Source organism: Nymphaea colorata, chromosome 1 (genome assembly GCF_008831285.2).
Source record: "Nymphaea colorata isolate Beijing-Zhang1983 chromosome 1, ASM883128v2, whole genome shotgun sequence".
NCBI lineage: Eukaryota > Viridiplantae > Streptophyta > Magnoliopsida > Nymphaeales > Nymphaeaceae > Nymphaea > Nymphaea colorata.
Window position 1 is genome coordinate 31,880,795 of NC_045138.2, and position 18,584 is coordinate 31,899,378.

The window sequence follows — 18,584 nt, forward strand, 5'->3', positions numbered from 1 at the left end:
GGCTACAGGCCATGACAGAGGAGATGGACGCCCTGGAAAAGAACAATACGTGGGAGGTTGTTGATATCCCCAAGGGAACTCACTTAGTTGGTTCCAAGTGGGTGTTTAATGTAAAGTACAAACCTGATGGCACTGTAGAACGCTATAAAGCTCGTCTTGTTGCTAAAGGGTTTAGCCAGAAATATGGGATTGACTATCTTGAGACGTTTGCTCCCGTGGCAAAACTGAAGACCGTAAGGGTCATCTTAGCTCTTGCAGTGCAAAAGAAGTGGAGCATGGACCAACTTGATGTCAAGAACGCCTTCTTGAATGGTCACCTTGAGGAAGAAGTCTATATGAGCATGCCGCCTGGATATGCTCAGAACGGGAAGTGTTGCTATCTCAAGAAAGCTTTGTATGGTCTCAAGCAGTCCCCTAGAGCTTGGTCTGAAAGACTAAGGGTTGTAATGAAGACTAATGGATATAAACAGGGAAATGGTGATCACACCCTCTTCACCAAGCAGAGAAATGGTCTGGTGAGCCTTCTATTTGTATATGTTGATGATATGATTGTCACAGGTGATGACAAAGAAGAAAAAAAGAAGATGAAAGAAACGTTAGCTGCGGAATTCGATCTCAAAGATCTGGGTAAACTAAGGTACTTTTTGGGGATTGAGATCGCGCGATCTGAGACTGGACTTGTTATGAGCCAAAAAAAATACACTTTGGATCTTCAAAAAGAGACAAGTAAACTGGGATGCAGGCCCTTTCTTACTCCAATGGAGTCTGGCACAAGGATAAGTATCAAAACTGGGACTATCTTGGATGAGGAAGGAAAAGGGAGGTATCGGCGGCTGGTTGGTAAACTTATTTATCTCACTCTTACTCGCCCGGATATTACGTATGCCGTGGGTGTGTTAAGTCAGTTTATGCATGCCCCTACTGATTGTCATTGAAAAAGTGCTGAAAGAGTATTGGGATACTTAAAGAATGACCCAGGGAAAGGACTGCTCTACACTCGACAAGATCAACTCAGCATTGAAGGATACTCTGACGCCGACTGGGCAGGATGCACAGATACTAGAAGGTCTACCACAGGATATTGCATCTTTCTTGGAGGTAACCTGGTGGTATGGAGAAGTAAAAGACAAGAAGTTTGTTCCAGGTCCAGTGCTGAGGCTGAATACAAGGCGGTTGCTATGGGGGTTACAGAGATGTTATGGCTCAAAATTCTTTTAGCAGATATTGGGGTTAAAATGGAAGAGAAGATGAGGATGTATTGTGACAACAAGTCTGCTATTAACTTGGCAAACAATCTGGTCATGCACGACAGAACCAAACATGTGGAGATCGATCGCCACTTCATACGGGAACGCATAGATTCAAAGGAGTTGATTCTGCCCTATATGAAGTCTGAAGATCAAGTTGCTGATGTCTTAACTAAGTCTTTATGTACATCTCAATTTGAGAAAAATGTTAGCAAGCTTGGCATGTTTGACATGTATGCCAAGCTTGAGGGGGAGTGTTAAAATATATTGTAATGGGGAACCGGGTCCATATCTGGACCCGGTCCTATGGGGCACGGGTACCGAGGCTGGCTCGGTACCCTAGGCGGCACTCTTTCTCTCCCTCCTATATATTCTTCACTTACGTGTAATTGTTGAGTTAAGTGAATATTATTTTCTCTCTCCTAGGGTTGCGGTTTGCCCCTAGGTCAGAGCTTCCCCGTGGTTTTTCACGGTTTCACCTCTTTCAGAGGTTTTCCACGTATATCGTGTGTTCTTTCTCTGCTCTCTCCTTGTGGTTCATGTTTCTACAGTTTCATCCAATTTGACTGCTAAATGAGGCAGTAATGACAGACTTGTCTTTCAAGGTTGTAGATGATGAACGCCATCATCTAGTGCAAACAGGCAACAACTCCTTTTTTGTGGGAAGCCAATAATAAGGCTAATGATAATTTCATCTTCAGATCTACAATGTGGTAATGAGATCATCCAGTTGATGCCTTCCAATGGTCAAAATGCCTTCAAATCATCCAGATGACAACAGCCAGTTTGTGAAATGTGACAGGTGACACCCCTGTCAATTAAAGTCCTAGATGATAGTCACCTTCGTCGTCAACAACTCAAATTATGTTATCCCCCATCATTAAGACCTAGACAGTGACAGACCCATCATCAGGTGACCCAAGCGCTGATCAACCCTGCCATCAAGGCACCAGGTGACGGTTGACCCACCGTCGGTGCACATGGTGGCAGTTGGAACCTGCCACCAATTGAGATGATAGTTGATCCATCATCAAAGACACCCATCCTTTTTTTTGCCCAAAGGTTGGATGCCTATAGAACCTTAACAAATCCTCATTTAAATCATTTCTAAATTGAATGGCTAAAATGCATGTTCTTAAAATATGTTTAATTCATTAACTCAAACGATGCACTTGATTTATTGCTTGAATATGATGTTGATTTTGAAGGTAATAGATAATGAATGTCCATAATTGCTTTGCCAGCAAGCTTTACCTTACCAGAAGTTTTGATTGCTCTTACTTCAATATCCAAGGTGGCGAAATAGACTAATAGACTACTGCACTTGCATTGAGGGAATGGATGTCGGAGCACTTGGCAACTTTTGGCTACAATATTGCCTCTTAGAGTTACAAGTCTTTTGGAGGAAGAACTTCTGTTTGAAATTAACTTCAGCACTTACTCTGTTTGATTTTTCTTGCTTATGATCCACTGAAGTTCGCCATCATATAAAACCAGTTATGCTTCCATGAAGAATAAGACTTGGTTATTCTGAATACATATATATATATTTGGAATGAATTTTTTAAGCATCCCAGTTTCTCGTTTCTAATTACTTTGATTTATCATGAATCCTGAGTACCAAATCCAAACATAAAGCAAGATTACAGCACAATTAAGACATTTCAATATGGTCAGTTGAACTCCTAAAGCAAAAGCAAGTGTCAAATCATTCATTTCTATTCAGCTGCCTTCTTAGGATAAGATTGACTATTCAAAAACAAATGGATAAATAATAAATAACCAAGTTAATTACCCCAGAGCACAATGAACCACACCTCTTCCATGCAACAGCAGTAGATGCAATTGGTTGCATACTAATAAGCTCAATAGCGTCTTGAAACTTGACCGTTGGGACAACATCAAATAAGACCTACAAAAGAATGAAGCTCTAAGACCAGCTCTACAATGAACTAAATAATCTGTCAAACATAAACTAGAGAAAAGGATGTCAGATGTACACAGAAATGTAATACTGTAATCATCTTGCAGCAAGAACTCCTACTTCACTAAAAAGAAAGATACTACTTGAACAACTTAGAAGGACTGAGAAAGACATTTTCGCTGTAGGTTGGCCTTCAAAAGAAATAAAAAAATAAATAACAGATCCCAGAGGACATTCATTCATTTGTTCATTGGCATGCACGTTTAATGAGCTTCACACCAAAACCTTTTTCTAATCAGCCATGAGGTGGAGAAGAGGAAAATAGGGAAAAGAAAAAATTACAAAAGGGAACACATAGAAGATCAGGATGATGATCCAACCACCAACTTTTTTAAAGGAAAGAGGATAACTGAGCTTTGGCTAAGGTGGTGCCTAAGGCCCACTTGTTTGACTTGATTTTATGTTAAATTAGGCTAGTTTACCAAGAAAATGACGAATTTTACAAGAACAAATGGACAGCCATGCCATTAGTGAAAGCATCTTTTAATTGGTCATGCAATTTTGATGGCAAAATCACCTAGCTTTCCCCACACCTTCTCTTCCTCAAGTAAGCCAAAGCCAATGTTTCATGATGATTTCTGCTGACCTTGGTCCACAATGTCAATGCAACCACAAAAAGCAAAAATATGCACTCATCTTTGTTTCCATGAGGAATAGTCTCCTTGTGGTTTCTCAAAATAAGATATTGATTTCTAAACATTGGCATGACAAATCCTAGGCCAATCTTATTAACCAAATGACAACAACAAAAATGAAGTTAGCATTTTAACAAAGACATATATAAAAGCCTATATGCTTGATTTCACTACAGATATGTCCAATCGCAAGTCACCTGCCAGTATAAGCATTTTCCCTCATGGTTTTGCACATCCAAATTCACAAGGAAATACCTACATTGGGGCCTGAAAGGAGGATTATCTTCCAGGATTATGATTACTCAACTGCATGACACAGAATTGTTTGGCTTTACAGATGATGATAGACCTACCCTGAATCATCATGCATTTGTTGCTAGCATGTGGAAGTGGAAACAAAGTAATAGAAACATTTGTAGAAAGCAACAAAGTTACTTTGCATAGTGCACACAAGGCCTCAACAATAACTGACCATCAATAGAGACCTTGGAGAAGAGATACAAGCACAAACATACTAGGACAACAGCTTTGTGCACTATTGTACATAGCCCCTCTTCAATGCACAAAGAGCAAATGGGTTCAGAAATGTATGACCTAATTCTCTCAAAACTTTCAACATGAAACTGCTCCAAGTCATTCCCGCACTTGGAATATTACAAATGTTTACCAAGACCATTTAACAAAAGGTTTTCAAGCTTGGGAGATGATAAATAAAGGGCGATGAGTATGAGCAAAAAAAAAAAAAAGAGAACCACAAGCAGCTGCCATAGCACATGAAGCTTGAGCTTACTTAATGTAGATGAATACAATGAAGAAGAACACAAGGACAATCTTTAAGATCATGAATCAAGACAAAAGTGTTCATGAACATCTTTGCTACCTATTTAAACCAGAGCTAACTTTACAAAGCCCAAGCACCTTCATGCTCAAGATATTAAAGTTCATTGAAGCAAGTTTCAAACACTATGATGATGGACTTCAGGCCTGAACTGCACAAGTCAAGACTTCTGTCCCCACATTCTAATGATATATATAAGAGCTATAGCTGCTAAAGTAACAAAAGTTGTTCAACGCATCTAGCATTCAAATAAATGTATAAATAAGTACTTAACCTCCAAGGACCGCAACAGAGAGAGAAAAAGTGAAAGCCAAGAGGAACCATCTTGACAAGAAATGGGAGTTACACCTCCTCTTAACTGGGTGAAACTATTTAAATGATGAAGATATCCAACCACAAGGGAGCTCTTTTACCATTCCAAGAACTACATCCATGAAAAGGCTTTCCAGAATACAGTTGATGCAGAAGGTCGATTTTGGAACGGCATATTAGTTTTTCTTTTGTTTTGCCAGGAAAGTTTTGGGTGCAGTGACTATTTAATAGCATGAAAATGATCCTTGTGTTAGAATTTAAGGATTAGCTCTAATGTAAGTATGCATATATGTTTTTATATGTACTATCTAATATCTTAAACTCCTAGTAGTTTGATGTATGATTTGTATATATAAATATATGTATGTCTGCATAGGCCTTTTCGTATATATTTTCCTTTTATTTTTCATGTATTTTTCTGTATTTTTTTTGAATTCCTTTTTATTAGCAAAGGGAACTAGCTGTTGGCTGCTCCCAATGGCTAGAACTCTAGCCGCTGGAGCTGCCCAACAGCTAGCTCGTTTCTTTTCTTCTTCCTTTCTTTCTTCTATAAATAAGAGACTTGGGTCCCTTGCTTAGCATGGGCTTTAAGGTCTGATTTTGTGCATTATTTGAGATTGAATACAAGTTTTTTCCACCTCTAGTTTGAGGTTTCTCCTTGTGTGATTTCTTGGAGCGGCTGGTATCTTCAAGAATGTGACTCTTGAAGTGTTTCTATCATTAAGTTCAGGCCTGATTTACACCTTTGTACACGTTTCAGTCAGAAATGCCAACACATTATCAGCCAAAATTTCTGTGGCAAACATTAAGGAACATATGAACCAAGTGTTCAATTAATTAGATCTAAAAGGTAAAGAGTTCTGACAGCAAAGTGCACAAGTGTTTTGAGTGACCAAAAGTTAACTAATTGACCTAAAAGGAACAGTTGAACCAAAGAAACAATCGCACAATTTTTAGTTACCAAAGTAATGCAAGTACAGATGCTTACACGCAAAGGAGTCTGAACAGCAAGCCGCTCAAGCACAAAGTTCGAGACAAAAGGATCAGCCTGCCAATCATCATTTTCTTCCGATACTGATTCACAACTAGACAACAGCAACGAGTACTTTGCCTTCCATACTTGACCAGAATTTACACAAGCAGCAAAAGAAGCCATGTCTAGACGGTAGCATAAGAGGTCACAAAGATAGTCCACACAGGATATCTAGTCACAATGAATTAAAAGAAATTTCAGGCACAAAACATATAGGGCATAGCTAAGAATTAGTTTATTAGAAGCAATATATAGTGAAAAGAAATCCAACCTCTTCTGATTGTTTTCCATAAAAAGAAAATTCCTCTAGTCGTAACTTCTGTGATTTACTTTTCCATAAGACTTTCATTAGTTTCCTTCGTGCTGCTGTCTTGCCACGTAAGAGGTCCCAACCCATGCTGGCAACAAGAGGTTGAAGAAGAGGGAAAGATGAAAGAACCTGCCAGGCAAGAATTATCATTCAGCAGACGTAGTGAATGGAAAAAAGAACATGAAGCCAGTAATGAGTAAAACAAGATGAATGAGTGTGTAAGTTCTTATGAACCCCCCCATCAGAAGGGGAGGGTAAGCCAACACAAGACACAAATACAAAAACAGTTTGCAAAAGAAAAGTCCACACATCTAAAAATGGCTGCTGAAAAATACCAAAAACACATACATTGCTGGCATCTTCAAATTGTTCCTTCTTGATTGCAGATAAGGCAGCTTCCACAACTGTCTCCATGACATGAAGCCCAGAAACACGAGCATAATGGTACATGTCACGCATGCAAGACTTGACTATCATGTTCTTTAAATTCTTGGTTTCTACAGCGTCATCCAAGTCTGAGGCTTTTAGTAAATCTTGAAGCCGCTGTAAGGGAGGAGGGAAAAATCTGGTATTGGAGGCTCTACATTTCTCAAATTCTTCAGACAGCAACTCATCTTGAATTGACTGGTAAAATGAAAGAAACCAAGTTGTGAACTGTAATTTATTTCAAAACTTCATATGGAGGACTATAACAAATAAGCACAAAATTAGTCTATGATTACATGTAGAATCTTATAGATGTAGAAACCAAAACATGAAGGCATAAAAAGCCAGTCACCAATACTAGAGAGCCACAAAAATTTCTACCCACAAATAGCAAGACAATTTTTTTGTCCTGCATGTTTTTTATATGTGATAAACTGAAACTACAGCTTAAAAATTAAAATTATCTTTCATCTTTCTATATTACATTTTGGATACACAACAACGCATTATTTATGACTTAAACCATGATCTCAAGGATTTCTAAAATCACATAAGACCTCATTCACACCCATGATCATATGACACTATTACTAAAACTTTTTCATCGTAGACCTGTTACACCATATTCCATTTTCATGAAATAGATCCCTTGTGTAACTTATCATTGCATCAGACCAGGTTTGCTATCCCATCTCTTGGATGGATTTAAACTGAGTTGTCTACCTAGGTGAGTAAGTCAGCACTCAGCAGACTAGCCAACCTAGTTGGAGATAAGCCGACTGGTCCATGACCAGCCAGTCGACCAGTCCCTACCAGCCGTTCACTGATCCCTAGCGTGTTTGTTATTCCCCCCCTTCCTGTTATTTTCTCTTATATTTGTGAATATATGTGTATATATATATATACATACATATATACATACATATATACATACATACATACATACATATATATATATATATATATATATATATATATATGTACATATATATATATATATATATATGTACATAAATATATATTCACCAATATAAGAGAACACTAGATCTTGACTACCAATAACCCTGACTTGCCAATCTATTTATCTTCTCTCCTCTTTCTTCAATAGTTAGGAACTGAGGATTCGTAGTTGTCACTATTTAATTTCTTAATATACAACAAAAGCTTTAAGTTGCTGTAGCTCTTAAGTAATCAATGAGCAGTTCACTTGGGCTACTCTATTTTTACTTCTTAAAAGTAGTTAATTCCTTAAGGTGCTTGCCAAGTGGCTGGCCTATTACCTACCCTATGTAAATATCCAACATGCTCAAACTGACTAGGTCCGCTAGCCCCAACTAGTTCCTTGATGGCCTACCCATGTTAGATTTTTTATTTTGACAATTTCAGACTTGAGAAGAGTCCTGTGCATAAGATTTTGAGAAACCAGGACTTTATATACCCATATCTCATACAACCACTGATTCAGAGTCCTTCTTAGGTGTGAAAGTCAGCTAAGGATGCATTGGGAACTGCCAGAATGAACACTCAGGGCAGTTCCGGCAAGATCAAGCTAATAACAAAGTCAAGTTTAACACTTGAAATTGAGGTCAAATATGCAAGAAGGCATGTTACTTAAGGAGAGTGCATTGTGATTCTCCATGTAAAAAGCCCTTTTAATGCTTTGGTTGGCTAAACTCGAGAGCTCTCTCAAACCGAGTCAAGTCTAGTTCGAGCTGGTGAACTCAAGATCAGCTTGAGTTCGACTCCTTCATGACTCAAATTGAGCTTGAGCTAGCCTAGATTGGCTCGAACCCGACCCGCGAGCACCCACCCATTAAAAAGATACGTATAGTGCCAAACCAAATTTCAGCAGTCATGCATGTGCCTCGAGCACAATCACAATATTTTGAAATATCACAATATTGTCACCATTTTGAGCTGACTAGTCATATTGGTTAAGTATTGCTATTGTTTAAAACATTACTGGAATACAAATAACCTGACACCTTTTAGATCATATCATATTTTCACTTTAAAATACAAGTCTGCTTTATACTTATTATTTTTCATTTAAAATTTGGAACATTTCTATGGATTATTATTAAAATCCTTATAAGAAAAACAGTAAAAAACACATAAGTTCACAACTTTTCTAGTATCCCATGTATTTAATTTTTTTTATTTTTGCGATTTTCCTAGAAGTTTTACAAGAAAAACAAATTTAAAAAATTAAAAGATTGAGAAAACCTTGTCAAAAAATTGCCAAGAATGACATTTATGGTTATGGCCTAGAGAAAAGAATCTCATAGCCATGAAAACTTTTAGACATATAAAAAGTCGCATCTATGGACAAGTTAGTCTACCAAGTCATATCAAGCCCATCAACTGGTGGATTCAAGATTTTTGCATATCAATATGCTGTCTAGGATGAAATTGAACACGCGAAAATTAACGATGCAGTCTTTATGTACTTCCCAAAGGGCAGTTTAATCTCTGGAGTAGTAAAAAGCAATATATTGCTGCTTGAGGAAAACGAGTACATCAAGAAAGCACAGCACCCATGACTGATAAATGAGCAAGGAAATAACTATTTCAACTTTCCACATGTTTGATCGTAAAAGTGAGAAACCTATGAACCTGCTGGCGACTGTTAGCTTGTGACTACCTCAGAACTCAGAAGGCAAAAATCGTCCCATCAAGACAAATATTGTCCAGGCCAAAAAACAGAAGTGCAATCTTTTTATGCTCCAACTAACTTTCATGACGACATCCAAAAGCAGCAACCCCAAAAAGAAGTTAAACAAAAAATAAGCACGTGTATTAAATAACCTATTTGTAATTAAATACACATTCCTAGTTTTGGATGTTTATATAAAGTTTATTGCAAATGTTGCATTACCTGAATCATTTGAGCCAACTCGGCAGACCCAGAGGATAGAGCTTCTTTGTAGATTATCAACATTTTTCTTTGTGTGGCAATCCATGATTTAAGAAAGGTCTCCTTATGTGATACAACCTTTTTTATCAAGCCCTTCAAAAGTGACCTGGCAAAAGCATAAGCTCATGAAGCATATAGAGCAAAGAAGATCACCCAGCAAAGAAACATCAACGATGGTTCCACAACAGACCATCTGACTCGTTTAACATCTCAGAGTGATAAATCAGGAAGCACTACAGCCAGCAATTATGAACCAAGGAGCATAGATTTTGCTCTTGGGCACAGAAACTATATATTAGCAATGAAGTAAACAGAAAAGCTGTTGTTGATTCCAAGCATGAAAAAAGATACTGAAACGAAAAACACATTTTTCAGTGCACTCATACTTAAGTTAAGGGAACAGCACATTTAAAATCAGGGAACTTGTTGCAGAAATTAAGTTCTCACGTGGACCAAGGATAAAAAAAGTGTTGTTACTAAGTTCAAAGTAAAGAAACATTATGCACTGTGAGTTTCATTTTTGCCTTTGAAAACAATGATTTTTGAACTATCTTTCATCCCACCAAAAGACAAAATGCAAACTTTCCAGTATCTCTGTCTTCATTTTCATTTGCCATGCAAGACACATACATGTTCTCCCTGTTAGAACGTGTATAAGTTTTTGGGTCATAAGGATGTCTGAATCTGGATCCAGATCCGGATGTCATATTAGGTGTTGTTTCCAACATGTCTTCCAATATTCTTCTTCACTCACGAAAGAAATCTTAGGGAGGACTGCAGTCTGCATCATGGATGGTAGTCCTTGAATGTGCTATTACTATCAGATATCATCATAACACATTAAGGTTCCTTTTTTTTCTGAAGGTGGCATTTCCTCTCAAATATGAACCATTAGATATGTTTAACACCGGAAATCAACATCACAAAGGTGGAGGCTGGAGCAAACAATGACAACTATTTGATGCACTAACCAACTCAAAGCTTGTTACCTATCAGACTAATGGACTGACGAATAATGCACAAAGATCCCATGGTCAACATTTACGCATTGGTGCAAGTCATCTTCTTGTGTTTGAATCTACTTTACCACAATCTGGCCCATTGAATTTCATTTAGATCCTTTTACATTACTTTTCATGTGTTTCTCATTTTAATTGACAAAGTTACTTCCTTTGAACTAAGATCTTGTGGCATGCCTACCTGACATATAACTTGGTTCTACCAAATTTGCTTTTGCATTTGTCATTCTAGTTTACCGATAACCTAATCGAGAACAAAACATGTTTTTTTCTGAAAGCAGGTTTTGCCATTTGCGAACCAAATGTGTCCCCAAAAGTCATCTTCTTCACTGCATTAACTTATATTCACACATTCCGGCTGAGTGATAAATAAGGCAGAAGCTGGTGTTGAATGACTTCTGAAAAATTAAGGATGCATTATTGCTTGTATCACTATAACTTTTCTAAGTCACACGGACGCTTCACTTTTGCCGCCGCACCCGCGTCGACATGACTCAAGTGCGGGTGCAGCTTCGACTTGCACCCACAATCGGTCAAGAAGAGTCGGGTGCAGTCAGCCACACCTGACCATTTTTGTCCATTTTCGACACGAACCCGACTCGCGTTTGACTAGAGCCGGGTGTGGTCAACCTGTGTCCAGTCTATATGTGTCCTTTTTGTTGTTTTTTTGTTTTTAAATTATTTCATTTATAAGTATTGAAGAGGGGGTTAGGGCACTGAACGATCCCTTTGGAGTTCGGCCTTCCGAGTGTGTGTGTGAAGAGACTTGATAGACGATGATTTTCTGACGGCCATTGGTGTGACGGTGACCTGAGACTGGCAGATTGTCTTCCAGCGGTGACCTTCAGCCCAAGGCAACCGACATTCAGTCCTCTAGCAGCCAGTGTCTTTCTTTTATCAGTTTTCAGTCCTTCGGTGACCGGCGACAACAATCTGAGATGGCGGGCTGTCTTCCAGTCCTCCGACGTCCAATCCTCTGACGTTCTCCATTGAGTTTTATTATGCTATCAAGTATCAACTATCACCCTTTTATGTTCATTTTTTCACTGTTGTTCAATTTTTTTTCCAGTTTTTTTTTAACGTGCGATGACTGATGAATAATTGTTTGCTCTTGCTGCAACCCTGTTTTTTTATATTTGCTGTGCGTTTTTCAGTTCTTATTTGTGATGTATCTTTTTTTATGATTTTATAACTATGTCTGAAATAAGTAATTGTTTTATTGTTGTTTTCATAGTATATGATATACAGTTGTGTTGTAACTTGTAACTTGCCATTTTAACATTTTGTTTTGCACTTTTACTGTTGTTTCATATCACGGTATACATTATTGGCTATTGGTTATAATATATTAATATATAAGTTTTGTTACTTGTATTATAGGTGCAGCTGTGTTCTACTTTCCAACTGCTAATTTCAATTTCTGCTTTTGCATTATCTTAATCTGTTATATTACTAAGTTACAGTATTTACTATATATAATATATGCTATTCTAAACTCCTAATATGGTCATATCATATGCATTATGTTCTATACATTAATAACTTAAAGACTCGTGGAATTGTTGATTTGCAATTTTGAATTTGTTATTTGATAAATGATAATTTTGTTGTTTATAGACAAATTTGCTATACACACACACACACACACACACACACATATATATATATATATATTTATATTTATTTATTTATTTATTTTTATTTATTTATTTATATAATAAATTGATAATAATAATAACAAATATTCTCGCCGCACCACCGCACCTAAATTTTCTGGGATGTGCCGCTCCGGCACCCACACCCCGCACCTATGTGACATAGTAACTTCTTCATGATATAAAGGCATGTTATCTTTATTTCCCCAAACCTTTCTGACTATGAAGACAGCACTAGGAATGACGCATTCATGAACTCTGAGAGATTCTGGATGGATTTGGCATGCACCAACTTAACAGTCTTTCCTATCATATGAACACTGCCAATGGCATCATTAAGGTGCTGCTTCTATCATTTCCCAGGCAATTCCAAAAACTGTCAGAAGAATAACAATGATGTGTACAGAATATGACCATCCGTATAATCTGAAGATTATGAAAATAAAAAAGACAGAACAATATGCTATTCATCCAATTTCAGGCATTAACTAAAATTCAACCACGACCTACCAAGCAAACAATGCATAGCTGCATCGACTGGCAATCATGCACACCTAAGCATCTTCTCTACATTGCCCACAACCCCAGACAGTCCAATACTGAAAGTAAGAGCTTCAAAATTGGCACTGATGGTTACCTTCTCTTCAACTAAAAAAAAAAATATCTTCTAATTATGTGAATCCAAATAATGGTTAAAGAGTTTAATCACTATTATGCCTCAAGCATTGGACCGAACTTCTTTACTGTCAAGGTAATGGTTATGAATAAACATCGACTCCCAGAAAAAAAAGTAGAAGAATGGGAGATAGCCCACAAAGAAATCCAAAGAAAATAACCATGATATACTTCTTTCATGCATAATATCACTAAAAAAGGATATAAATTTGTGGCCGCTACTTAATATCAAAAATGGTCTGAAAAAGTATCTAAACAATGAAATCTATATATTTGCACGCTGCTGAAGTAAGGAACCATGGCATGCACATTTGGAACAAATTCGAGATTTGAACAAACATTGTCTCATTCAAAGGCTCCATAAATCGGATATTTCTCAATGCATTTCTCCATTTGTCTGCAGATGGTAAATCTTCCTCATAGCATGAAGCTTGAAGCAATTGAAATTAGACTGGGATACTTAAGCAAGTTCTTGCTACCAATTTCAAGTCCTCGTTATGACTCCTCTATGCAATGTAAAGATATCCATTTGGATATGTTATGTTATCTTCACTGTCTTTTGTCTATCTTGGTGTATGTTATCAACAATAATCTTTTTTCTGCCTACCCTTGCCTACACACCAAATCAAAATGACACTAGTAGTTGCACTGGCAGTTATTTTTTCTGGATAGTTGCATTTCAAGGGGTGGTACAACTTCGATGACAATTAATTTACAGTCATATTTGTACTTTGTAGACCTAACGAGTCCCTCCCCTCTTAGCCTATTCCCATTTATTGGCACAGCTCGGTGACTGCCTATCCATTTCTTTGCACTCATAAATTTTCGCATTTTCATTCTCGCTTTACAGGGATGAAAATAAACAGAAAAGAAGTCGAAGTACAAATAATCTTGTTCCCCAGAAAAGCAAAAACAAAGAAGAAAGCAGAAACTTCAAACTTACCGATACTCATCCGCTGGGACTCCATAATTAAGATGAAGAAAACGGATACAGTGAATGGCTTTATCAACGTCCCCTTCCCTCAAATGCTCATTCATCAGCTCCAAGTGTGCCCTCTGAACCACCTGCAGGACCTTAATCCCCCATTGCAAATCATCTCCACTGACTGGTTCCGCGCGTTTGTCAGTAACCAAGCTGATTGCCAGTCCCGGATCCTCCGGCGGCTCCGCCCGTTGCCTCTGTATCTTTACATTACGGCACAGTGCATCGAAGAGCTCTGCCTGATCGCAGGCAATCCGCTTCAAACACCTCGACTCGCTCTCCGATAATTCGAGCTCTGGATCACTGCCGCTGCCACCAGGATCATAATTACTATCCGCGGCTTCCCTCAACCTCCGCAACCCAAGCCGTAAGACCCTCCCCAGAAACGCAGCTGCATCCACAGGAGACAGCTCCTCCATCGCGGAACCCCTAGTGACATCATCCGGTCCACTGTCGAAGCTGCCGGCCTCCTCAGAGCGATCGCGATTCCCGGTTGCCTCCAAGTCAGGGAGCGCCTCGTCAGACACGCGAGAAATGATCGACTGCACGACGAGCAGGAACTCCGCCTTAAGAATTAGGGCTTCGGGGTCGAGATTCCAAGTCGAAGATGGCGAATCGAATCGAGTGAGCTCGAGGGACGACAGCCACAAGAGGTGGGAGGGGGAATTGCAAGTCTTGGACCACAGAATCCCCTGGAACTCGCCTCCGTTGGCGACGATGGTCTGAAGTATGGCGAGGGCGAGCCCGGGGTCGCGTTTCTTGATGCTGAGTATGATTCCCCTGAAGGCCTCGAACTGAGCAAGGAACAGATGGTTCGCCGCCGCCCTTGAGAGGAGCTCCACATCCTTTTCGACCTGCACTTCCATCATGGAGACGGTGGCGAAGGAGAAGCCCAATAAGAAGGAGCAACGCAGAGAAGGAAGAAACTGGGGAGAAACGAAGGAGGTGAACTCATGGCGCCATCAAGAACTTCCACCCGCAAACGAAAACTGTTTCTCTGATAAAGTACCTTTGAGGGAGAGAAAGGCAGAGGGGAGGGGAGGGAAGTGGTGGGGCCGTCTTCTGCATGTGTCCCACCAATATCGACTAGCGACTTCTTCGCTGTATCGACTGGGAGTTCAGGCATACTTTGTGACATGTTTGCGCCTTACATTGTGGGAGGATAAGTCGGAGTGTCCAATCCCGTCAGCACCATTCAAACACGAACATTTAATCTACTTAGACATGGGTCGGTTGAGTGTATAAAAAAAAAAAAAGAAGAAATCAATGCAGAATTTGAAAAGCTATCCGATTCAGTAAAACATAGGAACATTTCTTTCCACTTTAACAACATAGCCTAAAAAGTGTCATTATAAATTTTTGGCTAAAGGGTGCCGTCACTACAAATTTCAGGCACTTATATGTAAAAAAATGAAAACTAACAAAATCTCTATGTATAAATAAAGTAAAATTTTGCAGACTTGTGTGGGCAATTGCGCACAGCAACAATAGCGTGGCTTTGCCATTAGAGAATGTTTTTTGTTAGTACTTAAGAACAGTGGCGTAGCCTCACAAAATTAATGTTTTGATATATTTGATTGTTATACATGTAAGTGGGCCAAAAAAATTATAGGTATTGAATGACTGCCCTCACTAAAAAAAATTATGGCTAGTTAGTGCTTGAGAATTGATTGTTTATCAAAAGTTATGTAGAACATATGGATTTATAGGACAGATGGAACTTTTAAAAGTTTTCTTAGTAGTTAATCGTGATCATCATGTTCATTTTTAAGGTTGTGAGTTAGTATTTAAGCTTGAACGAGGCCAAGACCAGGGGAGCATTTGGAAGACAAAAACCAACTGACTCCTAATGTTGTTCTACAACCGTACCTAGTTTAAATAGTAGTTACATTTGATAAATATGCGTTGTGTTCTTTTATGAACATAGAATTATTATGTTTAACAGCAAAAATTATATGGAAAAGTATACAATTTGTATGCATTTCAGAGGAAATTGGATTACTCGGAATTACACATTTGGCAACGAAGAAACATGAGCCTTTTGTCAGAAACTACAGCCAAATAAGTTTCTATCGACCGATCATTTTCAATGAAAAGAGTTGAGATTGTGTTTTTTTTTTACATCCACCTTTTACTTGCATTTTCGGAAAAAAGCCAAATTTTGTGATTTTTTAAAATAAAAGCCACACTTTCTATAAAAACATTTAAGTAAAAGCCTAAAGTGAACTTCCACTAACATAAGAAACAAAAAATTAGCAATCATTTTTAATATTTGTGCGCTATTAGTACATTATATTCTTAACATTCCAGTTAACGCTTTTTAATCCTATCAAGTTAATTCAAATTCACTTCAGTCTTTCACGCCCCCATATAATGGGGCATGTGAAAATGACGTTCCTACAAGCATTATACTTTTATCATTCTACGTCTTAATACGGTGAGACATTTGAAGGGTGCATCGTTGTTATCACCGATACTGATGTAGGTTGGACAGGCAAATGACTGAAACTTTGCCCCTATTTTGCAATGAATTGTTAAAGTCTGTCGTCACAAAAAGAACATCAGTTGTGCCTACTAGCTTGGATGTGTATGGGTAAGTGGATTTGCCTCTAATTCCTCTCTATCATTTGACCACCGGTTCCAAAATTTTTACACCAAATCATATATCTAAGATTTTTTTTTTTAACACTACATCTCATATTATCTCGCGTCTGAGATCATAGACTATCGGCTAACGCTAGGCATCGAGTGGGACCCGACTAGGCCTGGTTCGGATCGATAAAAATGTCTTAATTCATATTTATTGACTTTTATATATAATTATAATATTTGGTTATGATTAATTATATTTATATATTATATTATAACTAAAGTATATGTATTTTAATTTAATTGGGTTGGGCTCGGGTTTAAAGTGTCGGGCCAAACCTGGGCCCGGGTTTCGGGTGTCAGCCGACCCGAGCCCGACTCCTTATCAGGCTGGGCTGGCCCAGCCCAGTCTCAGGTTTACACACGACCATAGATTTATAGCCCAGAGGTCCTAAAATATTTTTAGCTTTGTCCTACCAATAATAAACCTCGGTCCTTTCATGTGACAGTATTTTTTGGCATCTTAGATAGGAATGTCAATGGATTTGATTTAAATAAAATACACTCCATGTAATTGGAATATGGATAAGAAAAAAATCATATCTAAATCTGAAACCCAAATCCACGATTCGAACCTGATTTTTAATTCATATCGAAAACTGAATTTTGAACCTAAACTGGCCTATTTTTAAAACATAAGAGTATTATATATACAATATTTGTTTAAAATTAAATCCTTTTAAATGAAATCTGAATCCGATGGACTATTTATGTATATTTGTATAAAAAAACGACAGGACATCATCTCCTAAATTCAAATCCTACCTGAGTTCTTAATTGGGTATTACATATTTTTTTCTATATACGATTTTTTCGGAACAGTTAGATGGAACATCCAATCTAAATCAGATATATTAGCATCCCTATTCTTAGAGAAAGCAAATGTGTTTAAACTTAAAAAACCTTGCTTCATATGTCAAACATATCAAATATGATGGAGAAAGCCCAAATCTCAAGGCTTAAGGGGCGTTGAATAGCTAACGGAGGCCAAAACTTATATATTTCGATAACCATAAACTGATGGCCGAGGCCGATTGTCATCTAATAAACACTTCGGGCAAGAACTTATCCACATGGAGGGCTGCACAACAACTCTAGCCAACTTGGGCTCGACTCAAACTCGCTTGAAAAAACTCGGCGTGTGCTCTATTTATTTATAAACAAACCGAGATACTCAAAACCATAAATGAGTCGAGTCCACGTTTCAAAAGTTCGACTCGTTTATACTCAACTCAACTCGCAAACCAGTACTATATATAATATCATCAAAACCAGTTTCACAAGTTACGCGAGTTAAACGAGCTGATGCTGATACGAATTAAACGAGTTAATGCATACAAAAGTTAACGATAAACAAGTTAAATGGGTTAAACAAGTCGAGTTCGAGCTTGATTTTGTGTAGTCGAGCTCAAGCTTGTTATAAGGAGCTCGAGTTTTTTGAGCCGAGTCGAGTTCGAACTCGATTTTGTGTAGTCGAGCTCGAGCTTGTTATAAGGAACTCGAGTTTTTTGAGTCTAGTCGAGTCGAGCTGGCCAAGCTTTGGCTCAACTCCACTCGTGTGCAGTGTCCAGGCTTACTCATGCTTGCACGATCAGCCATGCGAATATAATAGTTATAGGAGGTTGGCGTTTGCCCCATGAACAACGTCTTGAAAACCATTTCATGCCTGGAGGTAATTAATAACCAAAGATTATACATTTTTAACTGAAGTTCGCTCGAGGACGAGGATAACCAAGCTAATGAGCAGTGGCGAAACCAAAATTTTTTGCATTAATAATTCAGATTGTAAGGTTTAAGTGGCACTCATATATAAATAAATAAAAACTATAGAAATATCAACAAAACAGCTTATAAAGTATAAACAAGATAGCTTAATCACTATAGGCAGTGGTGGAGCTATGC

General features: G+C 38.1%; 1 protein-coding gene across 1 annotated transcript in view; it reads right to left on the bottom strand.

The window, feature by feature from the left end:
- The window catches only part of LOC116257304 (uncharacterized), an 88,802-nt gene extending 73,678 nt beyond the window's left edge, over positions 1-15,124 (bottom strand). The window contains exons 1-6 of the mRNA XM_031633922.2: positions 13,995-15,124; positions 9,664-9,808; positions 6,708-6,983; positions 6,321-6,488; positions 6,005-6,220; positions 3,065-3,159 (exon numbers count right to left, since the gene is read on the bottom strand). Coding sequence (XP_031489782.1) covers positions 3,065-3,159; positions 6,005-6,220; positions 6,321-6,488; positions 6,708-6,983; positions 9,664-9,808; positions 13,995-14,902 — 1,808 coding nt within the window. The 5' untranslated portion in view covers positions 14,903-15,124. The remainder of the gene's footprint in view (positions 1-3,064; positions 3,160-6,004; positions 6,221-6,320; positions 6,489-6,707; positions 6,984-9,663; positions 9,809-13,994) is intronic.
- Positions 15,125-18,584: the final 3,460 nt, after the last annotated feature.